Below are 25,924 nucleotides of genomic sequence, written 5' to 3'. Positions count from 1 at the left end.
TACATCTGTACAGTAAAAGGAACCAAGGATAATGTATATATGGGCAAGTGCTGGATACTCATCTCTCATTGTTCAAGCAGAGGTGAACAGGAAAAACACAACAACAAAATGGTGCCTAATTCAGCATCAGCAACATGAGAAAGATCCAACAGTCAAGATTTAGAAATAAGGTTGACTTTTTAAAAGATTTATTACAGGAAATTTCACAAAGAATTGCTTGGTGTTCTCAATGATATTTAAGGAAACAGTAATCCGTGAAGGAACAAGTGAAGAGCAAGATGATCAAACAACTGACCGTGATTAAATGGAACTGAGACTTAAGAAACTAAGGTCAACATCAAATTTAGTGTCAACATTAAAAACAAGAAAGAGTAGAATTATAAGGTAGAAAACTCATTTTTAATAACCTACAGAATAAGGTAATAGAGAAGACTGAGGAATAATTTTTTGGGGAAATAATTAAAATGAAAAAATGTAGATACCTAGTATTGCTGAAGAGGAGACACAACAGAAGAAGTAACTACAGATCTGATGAAAGGAATCTCTCCTCAACTGAAGAAGATACAGATCTCAAATTGATAGAATGAACTAAGAACCAGGAAACTAAAAGAGAGCAACATTTTGAGCCACTCATATATTTTATTTTTAAGATTGAGTGATAAGTATAGAATTCTGCAAGTATTCAAAACTTCTTCATGGAATGGAAGATTTAATGCTGTAGCAATGGCAATTCTTATTAAACTCACCTGTAAGTTTAACAGGACTCCCATCAAAATCTCCAGAAGAGATGGCTTAGCTCTTCCTAATTAACTTGGAATAACAAATTACTGAGATGAGCCAAGAAAATTTGAATAATGAGAGTCATGTTTATAACTTTAACTATGAAACAGAAAAGCAAATTCCAAAACAGCAATAATTTAAAAAATTTGATACTGGCAGAAGAATATATATGCATTTAAGGGAGTAAAAGGAAAACTCCAAAACGTAATTTTGTAGATCATGTGAATAACCTTTCAAGTAATGACACAACAATAAATGACAACTGAAAAAGAGTTTAATGTCTTAATTATAACATACTCAAAATTAGTTATAGATATAGTAACATATTAAATATAAAACAGTAAGGAGAAAACATAGGCAAATGTTTATGTATGCAGAATAATGACAGCCAAGACAGAGAAACTAAATTGAAAATATTAATCAATTTGCCTCCATACAAATTAAAAAAATAAAATCTGTATGTCACAAACATTAACAAAAACAAAATAAGAAAACTTATAATGTGTGGGATACAGAATGGCTTTAAATTATTTATATATTAATACATTTTATAAAAATACAGAAAGACACATCTCAGTTAAAACATAGAGAAACATCTTTTTAGTTGCCTTAGTCAAAAAACCTGGGTTCAGCATAGACGTCTTTTTCTGTCACACTCCACATCCAATCATAAAATCTTTTGCCCCTACCTTCTAAACATATCCAGTATTCAACCACAGTCTCAATAAAAGCCAAAGCCCTCATGATGGTTTACAAATCCCACCTGACTCGGGGGCTACACATCCACTATCCCATACCTTTTTGACCTCAGCTCTTCCTTCACTGAACTGGCTCTTTAGATCCAGCATTGCAGGCCTCCTTGCTGTTCCTTGAACAGACCAGGCAGGATCTTTCTTAGAACCTTTGCACGGGCTGTTTCCTCTGCCTGAAAATTGCCTTCCCTAGAAGCCTAACTTTCTCTTCAAGATTTTGCTCAGATGTCATTTTTTCAATATAGCAATCCTACCACTCCTGATCTCCCTGACCTTGCTCAAGTTTTGTTTGTTTTGTTTTTCCTCAGAGGACTTATAGGTAGTATACTACATACTTATTTATTATGTTTGTTGTTTATTGGTTGTCTCTTCCCATGTAGAATTTAAGTTCCTTGAGGACATTGATTTTATCCATTTTGTTCACACAAGTACTTCAACTGTGCCTGGTACAAAATAGACACTAAGTGAATAGTTGAATGAAGAACCACAGAAATAAATTGACAAAGAGCAGTTTAAAAAATTAAAGGAATAAATGGCTAACAGTCATATTTTAAAATTTGTAACCCCAATAGTATTCAAATAAATTAAAATTAAGGCAATGAGATATATCTCTTCCCAAGATGGAAAAAGAAAAATATCTGTTGTTGCTGAAGTTATACAGAAATTTCCACTGTGTTTCACTGCCGGTAGGTGTGTAAACTTATAAGCACATTCTGGAAAGAATTTAGCAAAATATGTCAAGAATCCTCAAATGTTAATACTTCTAGCCTGTTATTTCTTCTTCTAGAACTTATACTTCAGAGACCAGGTAGCATAGGGTAATGTTCAGAGTGCCTGAGTTTTCACTTTAGTTCAGTTCCTTGCTAGTTCTGTGACCTTGTCAAATTGATTCATCTTTCTGTGTCTCAGTTTTTTAATCTGTAAAATGAGCGTAGTGATAATCAACTTCACTACTAAGGTTAAATATTGTAACATTTATAAAGGATATTGTCTGACATAGAATAAGGGTTACACAAATGTTTGTGAAATAGATACAATATCAGAAATACACATAAATATTTGTATAGAAGAGAACCCTTTTCACAGTCTGATTTATAGTGCTGAAAATTAGAAATAAATTAACTGCTCAACAATGAGGCACTTGATAAATTTATTATGGAGTATCCACAATATGAAATGTTAGGCAATCATTAAAATGGCAAAATTACCATAACATAATGGTTAATGACTCATTTTAATATAATAAAAATATATGTATGCCATAATTAGAAAAAACTTAATGAAATTATTTCCTCTTATAAAGGGACCTTGATAAATTAAATTTATACTGATACTAAATGAAGGACTTTCTTAAGAAGTTGTAATTTGCTGTATACTTTAACAATTATTGCTCTTCTTGGTTACTATGTAGAAAAATTAGCATATACTAAAAACTGTAGTGTTTACAAAAAGTGAAATTGTTTAATATTTAAATAAGAAATTGTTTTTGGATTTTGAAGTTGATGATGTGATTTTAAAATTATTTCCATATCTACCTCTTGAATTTTTAAAACTTATAGACTCCTTAAAAACAAAGAGGCAAATAATAGTTTGTGGTAATTATTAGAATTGAGATCTTTGGTTCCTCCAAAAAATCACTGAGGATTTTATATTTTATCTTCAATAAGTAGTTATCTGATTTATAGCTCAAAAAAGAATAGATAGTGACTTCCCTGGTGGCACAGTAGTTAAGAATCTGCCTGCCAATGCAGGGGACATAGGTTCAATCCTTGGTCCAGGAAGATCCCACATGCCATGGAGCAACTAAGCCCGTGTACCACAACTACTGAGCCTACGCTCTACAGCCCACAAACCACAACTACTGAGCCCATGTGCCACAACTACTGAAGCCTGCATGCCTAGAGCTCATGCTCTGCAACAAGAGAAGCCAGCACAATGAGAAGCCCGCACACTGCAACGAAAGCATCGCTGCAACTAGAGAAAGCCTGCGTGCAGCAACGAAGATGCAACACAGCCAAAAAAATAAATAAAATAAATAAATTAATAAAAAAGTAGATAGATTAAATATTGCCATTTGGGTTTTCTTCATTGTATGCCAGTTTAGGAATAAAATAGGTATCAGTAATCACTAGAGGAATGTAAGTCAAAACCACTTCACACCTATTAGAATGGCTATCATCAAAGAGACAAGAGATAAGTGTTGGCTAGGAAGAGGAGGAAAGGAAACACTTGTGAACCGTTGGTAGGAATGTAAATTGTTGCAGCCACTATGGAAAACAGTATGGAGGTTCCTCAAAAAATTAAAAATAGAAATACCATATGATTCAGCAATTCTACCTTCTGGGTATATATCCAAAGGAAATGAGAACAGGATATTGAAGATTGAAGAGATATCTGTACTCCCATGTTTATTGCAGCATTATTCACAATAGCCAGGATATGGAAACCACCTAAGTATCCATCAAAGGATGAATGGATCAAGAAGATGTGGAGGAGCTTCAAGATGGCAGAAGAGTAAGACGCAGAGATCACCTTCCTCCCCACAAATACATCAGAAATACATCTACACGTGGAACAACTCCTATAGAACACCTACTGAACGCTGGCAGAAGACCTCAGACCTCCCAAAAGGCAAGAAAGGCCCCATGTACCTGGGTAGGGCAAAAGAAAAAAGAAAAAACAGAGACAAAAGAACAGGGACGGGTTCTGCACCAGTGGGAGGGAACTGTGAAGGAGGAAAGGTTTCCACACACTAGGAAGCCCCTTCGCGGGTGGAGACTGCGGGTGGCGGAGAGGGGAAGATTCGGAGCCGCGGAGGAGAGCACAGCAACAGGGGTGCGGAGGGCAAAGCAGAGAGACTCCCACATGGAGGATCGGGGCACCCGGCACACACCAGCCCGAGAGGCTTGTCAGCTCACCCGCTGGGGTGGGCGGGGCTGGGAGCTTAGGCTCGGGCTTTGGTTGGAGGCAGGGAGAGGACTGGGGTTGGCAGCGTGAACATAGCCTGAAGGGGCTAGTGCGCCACAGCTAGCCGGGAGGGAGCCCTGAAGAAAGTCTGGACCTGCCTAAGAGGCAAGAGACCATTGCTTTGGGGTGTGCCAGGAGAGGGGATTCAGAGCATCACATAAACGAGCTCCAGAGACGGGCGCAAGCTGCAGCTATCACCGCGGACCCCAAAGACAGGCATGAGACACTAAGGCTGCTGCTGCTGCCACCAAGAAGCCTGTGTGCAAGCACAGGTCACTCTCCACACCTCCCCTCCCAGGAGCCTGTGCAGCCCGTCACTGCCAGGTTCCCGTGATCCAGGGACAACTTCTCCGGGAGAACACACAGTGCGCCTCAGGCTGTTGTAATGTCACGTTGGCCTCTGCCGCTGCAGGCGCGCCCCGCACTCCATACCCCTCTCTCCCCCTGGCCTGAGTGAGCCAAAGACCCTAATTAGCTGCTCCTTCAATCCCATCCTGTCTGGGTGGGGAACAGACGCCTTCAGGCAACCTACACGCAAAGGTGGGGCCAAATCCAAAGCTGAACCCCAGGATCTGTGCGAACAAAGAAGAGAAAGGGAAATCTCTCCCATCAGCCTCAGAAGCAGCGGATTAAATCTCCACTATCAACATACATAACCCTGCATCTGTGGAATACCTGAATAGACAATGAATCATCCCAACTTGAGGCGGTGGACTTTGGGAGCAACGATATATATATATATATTTTTTTTTTTTCCATTTCCTCTTTTTGTGAGTGTGTATGTGTATGCTTCTGTGTGTGATTTTGTCGTTATAGCTTTGCTTTTACCATTTGTCCTAGGGTTCTGTCCGTTTTTTTTTTTTTTAGAATAGTTTTTAGTGCTTGTTATCATTGGTGGATTTGTTTTTTGGTTTGGTTGCTCTCTTCCTTCTTTCCGTTTTTTATTTTTAATAATTATATTTTATTATAATAACTTTATTCTATTTTTAAATTTTTTTCTTATTTTCTTTTTTCTCCCTTTTATTCTGAGCCATGGGGATGACAGGGTCTTGGTGCTCTGGCCGGGCGTCAGGCCTGTGCCTCTGAGGTGGGAGAGCTGAGTTCAGGACAATGGTCCACAAGAGACCTCCCAGCTCCACATAATATCAAATGGTGAAAAATCTCCCAGAGATCTCCATCTCAACACCAAGACCCAGCTCCACTCAATGACCAGCAAGCTACAATGCTGGACACCCTATGCCAAACAACTAGCAAGACAGAAACACAACCCCATCCATTAGCAGAGAGGCTGCCTAAAATCATAATAAGGCCACAGACACCCCAAAACACACCACCAGATGTGGACCTGCCCACCAGAAAGACAAGATCCAGCCTCATCCACCCAAACACAGGCACTAGTCCTCTCCACCAGGAAGCCTACACAACCTGCTGAACAAACCTTAGCCACTGGGGGCAGACACCAAAAACAACGGGAACTACTAACTAGAGCTTGCGAAAAGGAGACCCTAAACACAGTAAGTTAAGCAAAATGAGAAGACAGAGAAACACACAGCAGATGAAGGAGCAAGGTAAAAACCCAAAAGACCAAACAAATGAAGAGGAAACACGCAGTCTACCTGAAAAAGAATTCAGAATAATGATAGTAAACGTGATCCAAAATCTTGGAAATAAAATGGAGGAAATACAAGAAACGTTTAACAAGGACGCAGAAGTAATAAAGAGCAAACAAACAGTGATGAACAACACAATAAATGAAATTTAAAATTCTCTAGAAGAAATCAGTAGCAGAATAACTGAGGCAGAAGAATGGATAAGTGACCTGGAAGATAACATAGTGGAAATAACTACTGCAGAGCAGAATAAAGAAAAAAGAATGAAAAGAATTGAGAGACCTCTCAGATTGTCTCTCAGAGACCTCTCAGAGACCTCTCAAATTGTCTCAGAGACCTCTGGGACAACATTAAACTCACCAACATTCGAACTATAGGGGTCCCAGAAGAAGAAGAGAAAAAGAAAGGGTCTGAGAAAATATTTGAGAGATTATAGTTGAAAACTTACCTCATATGGGAAAGGAAATAGTTAATCAAGTCCAGGAAGTGCAGAGAGTCCCATACAGGATAAATCTAAAGAGAAACACACTAAGACACATATTAATCAAACTACCAAAAATTAAACACAAAGAACAAACATTAAAAGCAGCAAGGGAAAAGCAACAAATAACATACAAGGAAATCCCCATAAGGTTAACAGCTGATCTTTCAGCAGAAACTTTGAAAGCCAGAAGGGAGTGGCAGGACATATTTAAAGTGATGAAAGGGAGAAACCTACAACCAAGATTACTCTACCCAGCAAGGATCTCATTCAGATTCGATGGAGCAATTAAAACCTTTACAGACAAGCAAAAGCTAAGAGAATTCAGCACAACCAAACCAGCTTTACAACAAATGCTAAAGGAACTTCTCTAGCCAAGAAACACAAGAGAAGGAAAAGACCTACAATAACACACCCAAAACAATTAAGAAAATGGTAATAGGAACATACATATCGATAATTACCTTAAATGGAAATGGATTAAATGCTCCAACCAAAAGACATAGACTGGCTGAATGGATACAAAAACAAGACCCGTATATATGCTGTCTACAAGAGACCCACTTCAGACCTAGGGACACATACAGACTGAAAGTGAGGGTATGGAAAAAGATATTCCATGCAAATGGAAATCAGAAGAAAGGTGGAGTAGCAATTCTCATATCAGACAAAACAGACTTTAAAATAAAGACTATTACAAGAGACAAAGAAGGACACTACATAACGATCAAGGGATCAATCCAAGAAGAAGATATAATAATTGTAAATATTTATGCACCCAACATAGGAGGACCTCAATACATAAGGCAAATGCTAACAGCCATAAAAGGAGAAATGGATGGTAACACAATAATAGTATGGGACTTTAACACCCCACTTTCATCAATGGACAGATCATGCAAGATGAAAATAAATAAGGAAACACAAGCTTTAAATGACACATTAGACAAGATGCACTTAATTGATATTTATAGGACATTCCATCCAAAAACAACAGAATACACATTATTCTCAAGTGCTCATGGAACATTCTCCAGAATAGATCATATCTTGGATCACAAATTAAGCCTTGGCAAATTTAAGAAAACTGAAATCGTATCAAGTATCTTTTCCAACCACAATGCTATGAGACTAGATATCAATTACAGGAACAATCTGTTAAACATACAAACACATGGAGGCTAAATAATACACGACTTAATAACCAAGAGGTCACTGAAGAAATCAAAGAGGAAATCAAAATATATCTAGAAACAAATGCCAATGAAAACACGACGACCCAAAACCTATGGGATGCAGAAAAAGCAGTTGTAAGAGGGAAGTTTATAGCAATACAATCCTACCTTAAGAAATAAGAAACATCTCAAATAAACAACCTAAACTTACACCTAAAGGAATTAGAGAAACAAGAACCAAAAAACCCCAAAGTTAGCAGAAGGAAAGAAATCATAAAGATCAGATCAGAAATAAATGAAAAAGAAATGAAGGAAACAATATCAAAGTTCAATTAAAATAAAAGCTGGTTTTTTTGAGAAGATAAACAAAATTGATAAAGCATTAGCGAGACTCATCAAGAAAAAAAGGGAAAAGACTCAAATCAACAGAATTAGAAATGAAAAAGGAGAAGTAACAACTGACACTGCAAAAATACAAAGGATCATGAGAGATTACTACAAGCAACTATATGCCAATAAAATGGACAACCTGAAAGAAATGGACAAATTCTTAGAAAAGCACAACCTTCCGAGACTGAACCAGGAAGAAATAGAAAATATAAACAGACCAATTACAAGCACTGAAATGGAAACTGTGATTAAAAATCTTCCAACAAACAAAAGCCCAGGACCAGATGGCTTCACAGGCGAATTCTATCAAACATTTAGATATGAGGTAACACCTATCCTTCTCAAACTCTTCTAAAGTATAGTAGAGGGAGGAACACTCCCAAACGCATTGTACGAGGCCACCATCACCCTGATACCCAAACCAGACAAAGATGTCACAAAGAACGAAAACTACAGGCCAATATCACTGATGAACATAGATGCAAAAATCCTCAACAAAATACTAGCAAACAGATTCTAACAGCACATTAAAAGGATCATACACCATGATCAAGTAGGATTTACCCCAGGAATGCAAGGATTCTTCAGTATATGCAAATCAATCACTGTGATATACCATATTAATGAATTGAAGGATAAAAACCATATGATATTCTCAATGGACGCAGAAAAAGCTAACAAAATTCAACACCCATTTATGATAAAAACTCTCCAGAAAGTAGGCATAGAGGGAACCAACCTCAACATAAGAAAAGCCATATATGACAAACCCACAGCCAACATCGTCCTCAATGGTGAAAAACTGAAACCATTTCCACTGAGATCAGGAACAAGACAAGGTTGCCCACTCTCACCACTATTATTCAGCTTTGTTTTGGAAGTTTTAGCCACAGCAATCAGAGAAGAAAAAGAAATAAAAGGAATTCAATTGGAAAAGAGGAAGTAAAGCCGTCATTCTTCGCAGATGACACGATACTATATGTAGAGAATTGTAAAAATGCTACCAGAAAACTACTAGAGCTAATCAATGAATTTGGTAGAGTAGCAGGATACAAAATTAATGCACAGAAATCTCTTGCATTCCTATACACTAATGATGAAAAATCTGCAAGTGAAATTAAGGAAACACTCCCATTTACCACTGCAACAAAAAGAATAAAATACCTAGGAATAAACCTACCTAAGGAGACAAAAGACCTGTATGCAGAAAACTATAAGACACTGATGAAAGTAATTAAAGATGATACAAATAGATGGAGAGATATACCATGTTCTTGGATTGGAAGAATCAACATTGTGAAAATGACTATACTACCCAAAGCAATCTACAGATTCAATGCAATCCCTATCAAACTACCACTGGCATTTTTCACAGAACTAGTACAAAAAATTTCTCAATTTGTATGGAAACAGAAAAGACCCCGAATAGCCAAAGCAATCTTGAGAAAGAGAAATGGAGCTATAGGAATCAGGCTCCCTGACTTCAGACAATACTACTCAGTTATAGTAGTCAAGACTGTATGGTACTGGCACAGAAACAGAAATATAGATCAATGGAACAGGATAGAAAGCCCAGAGATAAACCCACACACAGATGGTCACCTTATTTTTGATAAAGAAGGCAAGATTATACAATGGAGAAAAGACAGCGTCTTCAATAAGGTGTGCTGCGAAAACTGGAGAGCTACATATAAAAGAATGAAATTAGAACACTCCCTAACACCATATACAAAAACAAACTCAAAATGGATTAAAGACCTAAATGTAAGGCCAGACACTATAAAACTCCTAGAGGAAAACATAGGCAGAACACTGTATGACATAAATCACAGCAAGATCCTTTTTGACCCATCTCCTAGAGAAATGAAATCAAAACAGAAATAAACAAATGGGACCTAATGAAACTTAAAAGCTTTTGCACAGCAAAGGAAACCACAAACAAGATGAAAGACAACCCTCAGAATGGGAGAAAATATTTGCAAATGAAGCAACTGACAAAGGATTCATGTCCAAAATTTACAAGCAGCTCACGCAGCTCAATATGAAAAAAACAACCCAATCCCCAAACGCGCAGAAGACCTAAATTTCTCCAAAGACATTTCTCCAAAGAAGGTATACAGATTGCCAGCAAACACATGAAAGAATGCTCAACATCACTAATCATTAGAGAAATGCAAATCAAAACTACAATGAGATATCATCTCACACCAGTCAGAATGGCCATCATCAAAAAATCTACAAGCAATAAATGCTGGAGAGGGTGTGGAGAAAAGGGAACCCTCTTGCATTGTTGGTGGGAATGTAAATTGATACAGCCACTATGGAGAACACTATGGAGGTTCCTTAAAAAACTAAAAATAGAACTACCATACAACCCAGCAATCCCACTACTGTGCATATACCCTGAGAAAACCATAATTCAAAGAGTCATGTACCATATCGTGCATTGCAGCTCCATTTACATTAGCCAGGACATGGAGGCAACCTAAGTGTCCATCGACAGATGAATGGATAAAGAAGATGTGGCACATATATATATATAATGGAATACTCAGCCATAAAACGAAACGAAATTGAGTTATTTGTAGTGACGTGGATGGACCTAGAGTCTGTCATACTGAGTGAAGTAAGTTAGAAAGAGAACAAATACCGTAGGCTAACACATATATATGGAATCTAAAAGAAAAAAATAATGGTCATGAAGAACCTAGGGGCATGACGGGAATAAAGACGCAGACCTACTAGAGAATGGACTTGAGGACACAGGGAGGGGGAAGGGTAAGCTAGGATGAAGTGAGAGCGTGGCATGGACATGTATACACTACCAAATGTAAAACCAATAACTAGTGGGAAGCAGCTGCATAGCATAGGGAGATCAGCTCGGTGCTTTGTGACCACCTAGAGTGGTGGGATAGGGAGGGTGGGAGGGAGGGAGATGCAAGAGGGAAGAGATATGGGGATATATGTATATGTATAGCTGATTCACTTTGTTATAAAGCAGAAACTAACAACACCATTGTAAAGCAATTATACTCCAATAAAGATGTTAAAAAAAAAAAGATGTGGAAGGGGTGTGTGTGTGTGTGTGTGTGTGTGTGTGTGTGTGTGTTTGTGTGATGGAATATTATTCAGCCACAGGGAAGAAGACATCCAGCAGTTTGTGACAACATGGATGAATCTTGGGCACACTATTCTAAGTGATATGTCAGACAGAGAAAGAGAAATACTGTATGATATCACATGTGGAAGCTAAAAAAGCTGAAATTATAGACACAGAAACTAGAATGGTGGTCAACTAGAGCCTGGGAGGTGGAGGAAAAGAGATGTTGGTCAAAGAGTACAAGCTTCCAGTTATAAGATGAATAAGTTCTGGGGAACTAATGTACAGCCGAGTGATTATAGTTAACAGATATTGTATTATATACTTGAAAGTTGCTAATACAGTAGATCTTAAATGCTCTCACCACAAACTAAATGGTAATTATGTGATGTGATGTGATGTGATGCATGTGTTAGCTAACACTATGATGGTAATAGGTACTATGATAGGTAACTATCATACCTACCTGATTCCAAGTTCACACCCCTCAGGGGGAAAAAAAAAGTTTTAAGGTCCCCCTGCATCTTACCGATTTTGATTGGGCAAGTACATATCTTTGAACCTTACACTGTGCTTGGGGAATTATATTCTTCTCCTTGGCCAGGGAAATAAGTTCTTTCAGTGTTTTATGCTTAACTCTGAGACAAGATGGGATCAAGTTCATCCAAAGTTTATAGATTGAGAGTGGGGTAAAGAATGATGAGGGTAATATTACCCGAAAGGGATAGATGCTTGGTGGCAAAAATAACAGACCACTACAGAGAGACTGAAAATATTTTGATAAGTCAGCAAAACATTAATTAAACATTGATTGTCTGGCTTGTAATATATCTTACTAAAGTTAAATATTGATTTAACTAAAAAATATAATTCTGACTGGCGGACACAATTAACTTGTGAATGAAAGCAATAAATGAATAGCTAAGCTAGAGCACTCAAATTCAGATCTTTCAGGGTCTGGATACTTCAAACAATTTGGGGGTAAGTTAGGTTTTTTAAACAGCTATGTTTATAGTTCTGCATGACTATAATGTAATATTTTGACTGACAAGACAATGTGAGATTAAACATTGAAGTAACTCCTCAAATAATTTACTCCAGTATCATGAGGGTTTATGTATAAATTTAGACGTTTGTCCTTTTTCAAATTAATTAAACATTTAAATCTATAATTTTGTAGCTTTGGCCTCTATGCTTTACTTACTTCATGGTAACTTCTTTTGTTAATTTAGTATTTCATTTCATTAAATAGTTTCAATATTCTTTTGAAAATATTATACATGAAGCTTAGATTTAATGAGGGTAAGTATTTGGTTAAGAACAGCCAAAGAACTGTCTTTAGAGAGTAACCTCAGAAAACCAATTTACAGTTATACTATGTGTGCTGAACTCATTAACACTTCATTTTTTGTCTTTTAAACTGCCTGGTTAAAAGGCCAAGGGTACTTTGGGAGAATGTGGGGATTGGAACGCTAGAATTGTGAAGGGCGTTTAAAGGTAACAATTTTGGCAAAACTGTTTTATATTTTTACAAAGTTTGTTCACTCATTCTGAAGCCTGTCCCCCATCTTCACTCTCCACAGCCCATTTTCTCGAGGGTCCTCAAATGGTGCTCTAGGTCTGTGTAATGTTGAGAGGTGACACAGATAAAGAATTCCAAAAAATGTCAACAGTGTGAATAGCCACTGTGTGTTTCTATATGTAATGTAAACTATGCCTCATATAAGAATAAGGTTTTAGGATGACTGGAAATGAGCTTCTTTTGTATACCATTAGAGTATTGAACAAAGAGCTTACTATACCTAAATATTTTTAGAAATTCAATATTTTATTTACCATATATAGGGACAAGATACTTTATTCATATTCTACTTCTAAAATTATTTATCTTAGATTAAAATTTTGTTGCAGTTATATAAATTTTTAAAAAATATTTGATAATTAAGATAAGTGATTATCTTTTTTTTTTTTTTTTTTTTGCGGTACGTGGACCTCTCACTGTTGTGGCCTCTCCCATTGCGGAGCACAGGCTCCGGATGCGCAGGCTCAGTGGCCATGGCTCAGGGGCCCAGCCGCTCCGCGGCATGTGGGATCTTCCCCGACCGGGGCACGAACCCGTGTCCCCTGCATCGTCAGGCGGACTCTCAACCATTGCGCCACCAGGGAAGCCCAGTAATTATCTTTTTAATTTGCCTAAAGTTATGACATAATTTTAAATGGTAATTGTATAATTGGACATTGTAAGCAAGAAATTTCAGGTTATAATCCTAAAAACTACAGCACATATATTTTCACTAACTATGCTGTAAGATACAATTATAGTTATTATATAAATACCCAATAATTGATACAAATCTTAATCAAATTTGATTAAAAGTACATTACATAAATATATAAATATAAATGCATTTTACAATCAACCTGCGTTCACAAAATAGTTGCTTTTCTTTCTATATTTGCCTTGCAATATGTTCCATATGTTTTCAGTGACATTATATATGTGAAGTATACATTCGTCTCATAGCAGATACTGTTAGACTTCTTTTTTTTTTTTTTTTTTTTTTTTTTTTTTTTGCGGTACGTGGGCCTCTCACTGTTGTGGCCTCTCCCGTTGCGGAGTGCAGGCTCCGGATGCGCAGGCTCAGCGGCCATGGCTCACGGGCCCAGCCGCTCTGCGGCATGTGGGATCTTCCCGGACCGGGGCACGAACCCGTGTCCCCTGCATCGGCAGGCGGACTCTCAACCACTGCACCACCAGGGAAGCCCCCAGATGCTCAGTTAGTAGCAATCCTTTCGTTTCATTTTTATTCCCTTCTTTTGTTTGTCCCCAATTTAACTCTTATTATACCTCCTTTTATCTATAAATACACAGCTCAAGCAATAGACTGGCCCAGCCCATAATTATATGAAAAATATCGGCCTGTTTTGCTGAGGTAATTCATCAATAAAATGCTTCATTCCCAATAAGTCTGTGAAACTATGTCACATTCTCCAACCATAAAAACACTTCTACCTTTTTGTAAAAGTTCCATTCATTAATACTTTGTAAACTTCTTATCCAAACTCTCTATTCACTTCTACCACACTTCCCACTCTTATAATGTAGTGATCAGAATCCTCACCCATCAGAGTTTTGGGGGTATAGGAAGACTCTCAGCAGAGTTAAGAACTTCAGAAAAAGAAATCTGCATTGATTGCAAATTTATCTCATAAAGGGGAATTTATCTTGTGAGTTATTTGCCCTAAACTCAATTTAACCTTCTCCTTTAGGGAACTAGTAATATAAGAAGGAGGATTTTTAGTTTTTTTCCCAAGATGCATGTTTTGGATGATGCATGTGATTTAAGGAAACATTATTGTGTACAAAGGATTGATTACTTCTTCGAAAGGATATCCCAGAGAAGTTTGTTTTAATATTAGTGAACTTCTTTCAAGATGAATTATAGTGGTTAAATTTATTTAGCATCTACTACATCCCAAATGCTATTTTTACAATTTTTGCAACAACTCCATGAGTTAAGTATTTTCTTTGTTTTACTAGTAAGGGAACAGAAACTCAGAGGCTTTATAACATGTCTAAGGTTTCTCAGCTGAGAAGTGCCTTTGCAATGACTCGAAGCCAAACTTTTCTTGGCTTTTTTCATTTGTTGTTTTCTTTGCTTTTAGTTGCTGCTCTTTTTATAGGAATAACAGTTTTTCACTAATTAATATAGTCAATTATTCCCACTGTGAAACATTTGGAAAATTTAATTCATATATAATCCCACAACTAAGAGATAACACTTAATATTTTGTCATACTTACTTATAGTCACACATGCTACAGTTGAATCATGAATTTAACTATTTACATTGAATTATAAGCAGGCTTTTTGTGTAGAATCATGCAGCTTATTCACTACAATAATAGCTTCAAGGGTCACTGTTCACACAGATAATAATGTGACCACACTGGACTTGGAGCTGTGCAACATCATGTACCTGGTTATAAGCAATTTTTCTCTTTTTAACTGTAAGTTAATGACTCAATATATTTCATCTTTTGTAGAATATTCAACTTAGATTTTCCTTTATGTTGAATACTTTTTCCCCAATTTTTGTTTTTCATAAACAGTATCCATGTATAGACAACTATCTGCACTTTAAACAAGTGCCTTTTTTATATTCATAGAAAGAACATTTTCAAATCTTTTACCTCACCACATGATGTTCACACCTTGACACAGAATGTCGGTGACCCAACAGTCATAGGTTGCTCCATTTATTTCTCTTTTTCAAGTCACTTATAAGAGGAAAAGAAAGTGTAAAGGCAGACAGGTATGTCCACTATTATATTTGATTCACTGTCTCCTTAATCTTGTTTTACACAGACAAATGTTATATACAACTCCTTCATTGGTTAAGTAAGAAATGCGGTAAAGTCATTGGGATAGGCCACAGAGAAAAAAAATAAGCATGCATGTCATTTTAATTTTTATGTAAAATCTAAACAGTGGATAGACTATGAAAATTTACAAAATTTACATGCAATTACTTCTACTCAGGGGGAAAAAACCTAAAATACATTTTGTGGGTGGTTAACAAAACTCTTAACATTCCCTGTTGGCTGTGAATGCTAACAGATGCTTGGATGAAATATGTGCTTTAAAGTTTAATTACCTAGATAATTGCAGTAACCATTTAGTTGCTTTTCCCATTTAGATCTGTCCATACAGATAATGTGCAATTAATGAGAATTAGCACTGCCAAATCATTGGGAATGTGAGTTATAAAAATATGATGCCTTATGGTCCAGACTAAACTGTATATCTACTCAATCAGTAATTAGCTATCTGTAACAAACTATGATAGAGACTACACAAACAACATAGTTCTTCTGAGCTTTTCCAGTGGACTAGGCTTTCAAACTTAGGAACTGAGAGGAATATTCAAGTGGTGGTACCTGGATGACTTCCTGAGAAAAGGTGAACTAAATCTACTTTTAAAAACTTTACTTAATAAGTAAAATGTACTCTTTTTGGTATACAGTTCTATGAGTTTTAATAAGTGCATAGAGTCATATAACCACCACCACAATTAAGATACAGAACATTTCCATCAATCATAAAAACTGCCTTGTGCTGCCCCTTTATTTTCAACTCCCCATGCCCACTCTCCGACAACCTCTGCACCTAGATTTGCCCTTTCCAGAACATTATATAAATGGAATCATATAGTATGTTGCCCTATAAGTGTGGCTTCTTTCACTTTTAGACAATTAAAATTCATCCATGTTGTTGCCTATATCAGTGGAATGTTACTGCTGAATAGTATTTTATTGTATGGATATACCACAGTTCCTTTATCCATTCACCAGTTGGAGGAAATATAATTTGTTCATAATTTTTGATATCTGTCCATGACCAAAGCCAACATAAATATTTGCCTGCAGGTTTTTATGTGAACATACGTTTTCGTTTCTCTTAGATAAACACCTAGAAGAGAGACTGTGGGGTCATATTGTGAGTGTATGTTTAACTTTATAAGAAACTGACAGACTTTTCCAAGGTGACTGTACATTTTGTATTCCCACTGGCACTTATCAGAGTTCTACTGCTCTCTTACACCAAAACTGCACCTTCAACAGTTTTTTTGTTGTTTGTTTTTTATTTTTGCTGTTCTAATACTTGTGTAGAGGTAGCTCACTGTGTTTTTAATTTGCATTTCTCAAATGACAAATGATGTTGATGACTTCTGCCATTTAATTGAGGGTATCTGCATCTTTAAATTTAATGTAATTGTAGATATATTTGGGTTTAAATCTATCATCTTGCTATTTTGTTTTCTGTTTGTCCCATCTGTTCTTTGTTCCTAATTTCTCATTGTCTGCCTTCTTTTGGTAAATTGAGGAGTCTTATGATTACATTTGATCTTCTTTGTGGGTTTATTATCTATAACTGTTTATTTTAGTGGTTTCTTTGGGGTTTATATTATAATCTTTATTTTATCATAGTGTACCTTCAAGTGAATTTTACTACTTTACATATAACATGAGAGCCTTACAGTAGTATACTTCCATTTCTCTCTTGTGCTGTTATTGGCATACATTTTAATTATACATATGCTAAGATTTCTATAATACAGTGCATCACTTTTCTTCAAAGAGTTATGTCCATTAAAGATACATAAATCATTAGGAAAAGTCTTATGTATTTTTTCCATATCATTACCATTCCTGGTGCACTTCTAACCCTTATGTAGATGCGTATTTCCATCTGGTATAATTTATCTTATAACAAAAGGAGTTCCTTTAAGATTTTTTTGTAGGATCTGATAGTTGTGAATTCTTTCAACTTTTGTGTGTCTGAAAAAGTCTTTATGACATCTTTATTTTGAAAGATAATTTCTCTGTGTATAGAATTCTAGTTTGATGGTTGTTGTTTTACTTTCAGTACGTTAAGAATGTTGCTGTACAGTCTTAGACCATGCATTGATCTTAATGAGAAATATACTACTATCCTTCCTTTGTTCCTATGAGGAAAATAAGCCTCTTTTCTCTGGCTGGTTTTAAGATTTTCTCCTTATCACTGATTTTAAGCAGTTTGATTCGATGTGGCTTTTTGGAATTTTTTTCCATATCTCTTGTGTTTACTGTTTGACCTTATTGGATCCATGGGTTTACGGATTTCATCAGATTTTATGTAAATTTTTAACTCTTTTTGAAATATCTTTTTCTATGCCCCTACTCTCTCCTCTCCCTTTGGGGACTCTAATTTCAAGTTTATTAGGCTGCTTGAAGTTGTCCCACAGTTCATTGATACTCTGTGAAGTTCTAAATTTCATTTACTCCCTACATTTCATTTTGAATAGTTTCTGTTGTTGTGTCTTCAAGTTCACTATTCTTTTCTTCTGCAATGTCTAAGTTGATATTTATCCTATCCGGGGTATTTTTCAACTCAGATATTATAGTTTTCACCTATGGAAGTTTGATTTGACTCTCTTAATATCTCTTATGTCTCTACCTAGCTATTTGAACATATGAAATACAGTTATAATAACTCTTTGAATACCTTTGTCTGCTGATTCTCACATCTATGCTAGTTCTCGGGTGGTTTCAGTTGGTTGACCCTCATATGGTTCCATTTTCCTGCTTCTTTGCATGCTTGGTAATTCTTGATGAGACACCAGACATTGTGTATTTCATCATGTTAGGTGCTCCATATTTTTGTATTCTTATAAATATTCTTCAGGTTAATTCTCAAGATGCTGTTAAGTTACTTTTAAACAGGTTGATTCTTTGAGGTCCTGCCTTCAAGGTGTTTTAGGCAGGACTGGAGTAGTGCTAAGTTTAGGGTTAATTACCCCCACTACTGAGGCAAGACCATTCTATTCTTTTTACCTGATCATCTGGCAGGTAGGAACAGACACCTTTGTTAATTATGGGAACCTTATCCTAAGTAAGTTTTAAAAATACTAGATGCATAGATGTGGTGATATGTTGTACAAAAGCCCCAGGGAGCTTTTTTAAATAAAGAAGCATGTCTATTCCCTGTAATTTGGTAGAATATATATGGATTAAAATTAAAAGCTAATTGTATTTGAATTTTAGAGAGATTTTTTAACACTTGGATTTCTTCTATTATTTTTTATTAAAGTTTACACTTTATCAATGTACTGTGCTCATTTCTGCTAATTTGTGGTAAACAAAGCATTAGAAATGCAATTTCAGTGCTCTTTTTTTAAATTAAAAAAATCCACTAAATAGTCTTCTTCCTATGATAGTTCAACATATATCACATAGTTTTTTCTAAATTATAGAGTTTAAAAATTTTGATTCGGGGAGAAGGAACTATTAATAACATAGGATAAATGATCTCAAAATCAGAGTCCTGGCAGTAGAACCAGATAGGCTTTTCACAATGTAAAAACAAAGAAAATTAATTTTTCTCATATGTTTTGGTAAAATTTCACTTTGGTAGGCGTAATGAACCTGACTAAACTGTTTTGTAATGCTTGCAGAAGCTTTGTAAAATGTGGAATATTTAATAAAAATATACATTTACTATATTGAACATATTTCAATGGTAACAGGGTTATGAGCTTTTGTTTTTTTGTAGAAAATAAGAGCACACTTGCCATAATATTGTATTATGAATATGTGAATAGAACAATTACTTAATGACTGAGGTAATTTATTAATAAGTCTAATAACACCCTTGTCCTATGATGACAACTTAAAAGTTAGGTGGATCAGGGATATCCATAACACTGAAGGCTCACTCACTGAATAAAGGCTGTAGCAGGCTAGATTAAAAATTGACATAAGTATATATGTATTTGTTAGGGGAAGTGGTAAAGTCATTCTTCCACTTATTTCTTAATAATGGAGAAAGGATTATATCTGAGTTTTCGATTATGTTCTGAACTCCGACAGTTTAACGAAAAGCTACTTTTGCTAATATCTAAGAATCAGAATCTTATCAGATTGAGGTACTGTCATTTCATATTTACTTCTATACTATTAAAATTAAAATTCCTAGATGCATTTATTATTTCAAGTGGAAAATATTGTAGTATTCTATATCAGCTTTTAGAATTAAAGATGAATATGTTCATATTTTACTACTTTTCAAATATTAGCAGATATAGGAAATTGATTTAAAATGGAAGAATTTAACCTAACAACACTGTTGATATTTTTAAAACATGTTCAACGATGTCCTAATCCAGCTAGAAGGAGACAGACAGCAATATATCTCTTGAACTAGAGCAGTGCATATGTCAAATAAAGGCGAACTACCAGCACCTGTGCAGTTGAATTGCTCCCTTTTCCTTGACTAAGTTAGTATGGCTGATACAGGAAATTTCCATTTATTACACAACTTTTTCCTTTAGCTCCTTTCCTGAATTTTGACCAATCTTTGCTTATTCTAGTTGATTGCTTTTTTGAAGTTTTCAAGACACTAACAGGAAGATAAATCACGAGACAAGATGCCTGATTCACCACAGTGACGTGACTTCTCAGAAACCTTCAAATACTAAATACACAATTTCTCCAAGATATAGAATACTTTAAATGTTATTATTTCCATTTTAGCAGGTGGCAGAGGATTGATTAAAATATTTGGCAAAATTGTCTGTGCAATTCAGCCCAACTCTTTCATGGTGGCTTTCATGGTAGAAGAAGTGGCCCAGCCACTAAGAGTTGAGTTCAGGTTTCAGCTATTTCAGTATCCAAAAGTATTTCCCATTCAATGTAAGTTTTCCAGTGAAGCAGCAAAGAGAGAAGATGTTGAAGCACAGAGAATTTTTTCTTTCTCACAAATACTGTGTCTATTCATCCCTATGTAGACAAATTAGATGGAGTAGAAATGATCCCAGAGGTTTATCTCAACTCCCTGCATTTAGAGAACTAGTTAGTCACAGGCATAGGGTATTCCAATATTTATGAGAAGAAAATAAATTTGCTGTTTTACTAATAGTTATTTTTTTCTCTCTGTTTTTCTCTTTCACAGACCACCACTATGCACTTATAATTTTGTACTTAAAGAAAGTGAGGAAATATTTCTCAGTCCAAATACATGCACACCAGATGAAATATAAAATGCCTTCTTCTATCAAATGTAACAACTTGTTTGTGAATTAAAGAACTTGTAAATGGAAACAACACAATTAGTATTTCTTTCAGAATGCATTGTTCAATCTGAAATTCAGATATTTCTACTTCTTGAATAAATTTTTAAGAATCAAAAATATAGAATATTTTTAAATGCACATGCTAAAGCATTCTGAATATATTTTAAAAGCTATTTATTTCTGTTTACCTTAATCAAATGTTTCTCATTGAATGTTTCTCTTAATTACTTAGTATTAATAGATAATATGTCTTTAGAAGAAGAGAGAAGCTTATTGCTTCAACACACTGTCTAAATAGTATCATTCTCCGCTCAGAATGCAGTAATAAATGAATTTTTTTAAAATTTGTAAATTTATCATTTTGAGAAGTCACTTGGATTAATGTAAATCTTGTAAACATAAATACACCTTCTGTTTAGTGAGCTATTTGGCATTTTGTAATGCTTTGTAAATAAAGGCTTTGTTTCTGTGGAGCACAATAATCTATGGGCCTGAAATCCTTAATGTCAGATCTGGGGTCTACCATTTACTAATGGTGTGATCTTGAGTAACAAAATTTACCTCACCATGTTGCAGTTACCTAAGAATCTTTGTGAAGATTGATTCAACACTTTGACTAGTGTCTGCCCATAGTGATAATAATAATAAAAATAATAACAGCTAACGCTTACATACATCACTGTATTCTTGGCATAATTTGATACTTTATATACATCAATTCATTTAATCCCTACAAAAGCCCTATGAGATTGGCCTTGTTATCTCCACTGATGAAGAAACAGAGGCACAGAAATGTTAACTAATTTACCCAGGATTGGGTAGTTGTGTCCTTATACGATTATGGCCCACTCTAACGGACTCATTTTAATTTAATCACCTCTTTAAAGACCCTGTCTCTAAATATATTCACATTCTGAGGTACTGGGAGTTAGGGATTTAACATATGAATTTTGGGGGTAAAAAGTTCATCTCATAATACCTTCTATCACTCATTAGCTCCACAATGATGACCTTTGTGTAATGACATTTGAAGGTGAATTGGGACCATTATTGGTGCCTACCTGGAAAACACTGACGTGTAAGACCCTTGATGTATTATATGTGTGTTCCAGGCAGAAACAAGTAGAAGGCTCTTCACATTTTGCTTAGGGATTTAAGCAGTGCTGCCTGCACCTCTACTGTCTGTCAGTCCTTCTTGAAAATAGCTCCTTCAGGTTCTGCCTCAGCCCTTCACTCTACAGGCCTCTGACTCCAAGCAATAGATACTTCTCTCTCCTCTCTGTCACTTGGGCATTTGCTCACAAACTTCCCACATTCTTAAACAAAACCACGGACGCTTATGTAATTTCACTTTTCTAATCCCCCTCAAATAGTTTGTCAGATATCCCCAGAAATTTTGAATCTCAGTTTGTGACATTTAAAATTAAATAAAGTGCATTCGAGATACGTTCCTAGGGGCAGAAATCCTGCTCCAGTATTTGTGACTGCTTAGGACCTCTGGGTAGCAGAGAAACAGTACCCGACTTGTCCCACAGCACATTAAATTAGGGCCCTGTAATCATCGTAAGAAAACTTCCTTGTCATAAGTGATGGAATCTTTCACAGATAAGTTGAAGATATAAACTTATGAAATGTTTATAGGTTTTCCTATTGCATTACCTTCACCAGTGTCCTAATACCCTCTACTTTTTTTTAAGATGAACAATGAAAGGAAACCTTTGGAGCCTGTCTTCAGAGTGAGGGAAGTAAACTCCTCTGATCCACAAGTCTTCAAGCAATACTTTTAATCATCTTTGTTTTTTTCCAAATTTGTAGAAATCATAGATCAAAAATAGTAGTAAGAGGGAAAAAATTAACTGTTTGAACGACTGTGATGAAGCACAAGTATTTTTATAGCAATTATCTAGGACAACAGAAGGAACAGATAGCCATTACGCACAAAATGCGTTACACCAGGCTGCTTTGAAGACATGCTGCTCTGGGTCAGATACAGAAAGCTACAGAGAGAGGAGTTGTTTAAGTTCTTTATCCTTCAGGATGCCTACTTGGCATGCGTCATAGTCTCGAACTCAACATTGTCGTTCAAAGTCCTCTCAACAACATATAGTGTATTTTTAAGTTAATTTGAGGATTTATCTAATTAAATAACATGTTCCATATTTCACTGATGTGCCCTCTTTGTGTTTCCATTGAATAATAAACATTTTATTAAAAAAATAAATCCCCAACACAGCAACAAATCATACTTTGCTACACACAATAGTTGACTGAAATTTTAAGTGGACATAATGAAAGGGCAACTAGATTTTGTTTGTTTTAACAAACTACAATTTAAAAAAAATTGCACCATTCAGATAAGTTGCAATACCAATCTAATTTACTGGATAATTGTTTAATTGTGTGTGTGTGCCCATTATTGACAAGGCACAATTATGTAAGCTTACAATCAGCCGTAATCATAAAAGTGTTGTCGCGAGTCATAACATTTATGGTCTATGCATTAATCCTGTTTTTTCTAATAATAATAATAGCAAGTACATAATGAGTAATTACTATATGCCAGTCTGTGTTTTAAGTCTTTCATTTGCAATATTTCATTTAGTCCTTACAAATGCCCTATCAGGTATGTTATTTTATCACCTTCGGTGACTAAGGGGAGAAATAGAAAAAAAAAAATCCTTCAGACTTTCAATACTTGAAAGATATATTTGTTGTGTTTTGATAGTTATCTATTGGGTATTTATTAGGCATCCTGTAAATGTTTGTGAATGGGTGAACAGGAAGTCAAATGCTCTCAATAAAAAGCACAGGACAAAGGGGGAAGCCCGGCCCTGAGAAACTGTGATGTGGCCAGTGAGTGCCTGCCAATAGCCATGAAGCTTGCTGCACGGGAACATCCCAGCAAGTCATAAGACACATGTGCTGGTTTTCTGGTCTGTGCTTTCAGGATCTTAGGATGAAGACGCTGCTAAAAGTTACCAAATACCTGAATCCTTCCCCAAGATAGTATAACCTGCCTCTCCAAGTGGCATAAACAGAATTGTCAGAGGACATTAGGGGATGACATTGGAGTTATGAAATGTAGGACTTCAGTGCACAGATAGCATTTTCATTCATAATTTCTTTTATCCTATGAACATGTGGTACATGAGAAAAGAAGGATATATGGGAGGTTGAACAGCTGGTTATGCAGATGGTGTTGATGAGTTGAATTTGGATTTCTGTACCATGGCTTGAGTTTCTGGAATGTGAGGCTCTTGGCTGGGGGTAGGATTACATATCTCACAGGGACATGGAAGGATGTGTTTGCATGTAGGCTAGCAGTCATGATTAAAGTGCTTTAAATGGAACATAATATTGCAGAAAGTGTTTGAAGATTCAAAGCGACAGATCATTCACCCAGATTCACTAGGACCCTTTGAAAACTCTTCCAGATTTCCTATTGATCCCCATCAGCACCTTCCAGCTCTTTAACTCAGGTTTACCCTCACACCTTCCTTCACACTTGGGCCCTTTCTTGGCCTTTTCCATGGTTAACTTGTTATCTCTCCCAAACTCACTCCTTCCTCTGCTTTTGCCTCCTCCTCTGTTCCCCAAAGATGCTATTTCATGTCTCTGTTACAGCATAGGGTATTATAACTCTTTGCTTACTTGTTCATATCCATCACTAGAATGTGATCTTCCTGAGAGTAAGGAATTTTGTGTTATATATACATTTTTGTATTTTCAGGGTCTAGGTGAATGCCTGGTTTGTTTCAGGGGCTCCATAAACATCTGTTGGATGATAAATGCAAAATTAAATATATGAAGAAGTAAGTTTCTTTTTGGCTTAGCTGGGTAGGAGTGGGCAGACACCAATGATTGCTGGCTACTTAGAAGAACAAAATGTTTCAAGTGGTTCTGGTTAGAGATCAGAGAGCCCTCACGAAGATAATTTAAGATTATTTTTGTCTTACATTCTTTTCTAAGAATGTAGTAAAACCAGATTTGATTTTAATATTAGACAATGTTAGCCAAGACAATTATAGTATTTAAGAATAATTTGCATTTAGAATTAAAAAGTTCTTTTACATATATTGTTAAAGTATTAAAATATTAACATTCTAAACACAGATGAATTATAAATTTTAGGTTTTTCCTTAATAACTCTCTGGGAAAAGAAACAATTTGAAGGTTAAAAAAAAAGTCTACTGCAGGCATAGATCCTGAAATCATTGGAACTTTGTCAGTGGAACCTGTCCTAAGTTTTCAAAGGAGTTTTTACTCTCTAATATTTATTAGTGTTGTGTTTCTTTTTAACACTTGGTAGGAGAGATGTTTAATTAGGAAAATGTCTATGGAAAAAGCTTTTTCAAGATAAGAGTTGTCAAAATTAATGAAGAGTGAAGAACCAGAAAGTGGGTTTACTCCTAGCAGAATACTCTTTAGATGGGGGATATGGGATGAGAAAGAGAGAGAGTGACAAAGAGAATCAGAATTTATTAAGAGTACATATTATTTTAATGTTTAAAGTAAATGTATTCTCAGAACCATGTGACCTGGGTCACTTCCCACAAGAAACTTTCCATCTAAATGCCAAGATACGGTTTCTGTTAAATAATGAGTTACTGAACATAGGGACTATCTTATTTCAACCTTATTTTCCCACAGCCTGTACCAAAAAACACTTGATCAATATTTATAGATTTGAATATAGGCACAGTCTTTCACATATGGTAAATGAAAATTATTTGAAAGACGCCCCAGTGTTAGGGTGCTGGCAACCAACAGTGCTGGATTCACCCTTATCTCCCTTCCCATTGAACGAGTCAAGGAAATACACAGAATCTAGGTTTGAAAATCTCTGCAATCTAGGAAAACTGTTCACAATCTTCCAAACTTCAGGAGGAAACTATAATAATCAAAGTCAAATAGGACACTGAGGCAGACAGTTGAGCTGAGAATAAGGAGGAAGAGGTTGACCCACTGCTCTGTGATTCCATTTCACTTTCCAACTAGAGGTATATGGTCATTTATCTACTGGGAAGTAATTACTTTCTGAGAGCAAGAAAATTT

At 35.9% G+C, this 25,924-nt stretch overlaps 1 protein-coding gene across 1 annotated transcript in view; it reads left to right on the top strand.

The window, feature by feature from the left end:
- Window positions 1-20,836, top strand: part of LIPI (lipase I) — a 75,152-nt gene extending 54,316 nt beyond the window's left edge. The window contains exon 10 of the mRNA XM_060149399.1: window positions 20,749-20,836. Within this exon, the coding sequence (XP_060005382.1) occupies window positions 20,749-20,836 (88 nt within the window). The remainder of the gene's footprint in view (window positions 1-20,748) is intronic.
- The last annotated feature ends 5,088 nt before the right edge of the window (window positions 20,837-25,924 follow it).

The sequence above is a fragment of the Lagenorhynchus albirostris genome, chromosome 5, assembly GCF_949774975.1.
Source record: "Lagenorhynchus albirostris chromosome 5, mLagAlb1.1, whole genome shotgun sequence".
In the NCBI taxonomy this organism is placed as follows: domain Eukaryota; kingdom Metazoa; phylum Chordata; class Mammalia; order Artiodactyla; family Delphinidae; genus Lagenorhynchus; species Lagenorhynchus albirostris.
This window is presented reverse-complemented; position numbering and strand designations above follow the sequence as displayed.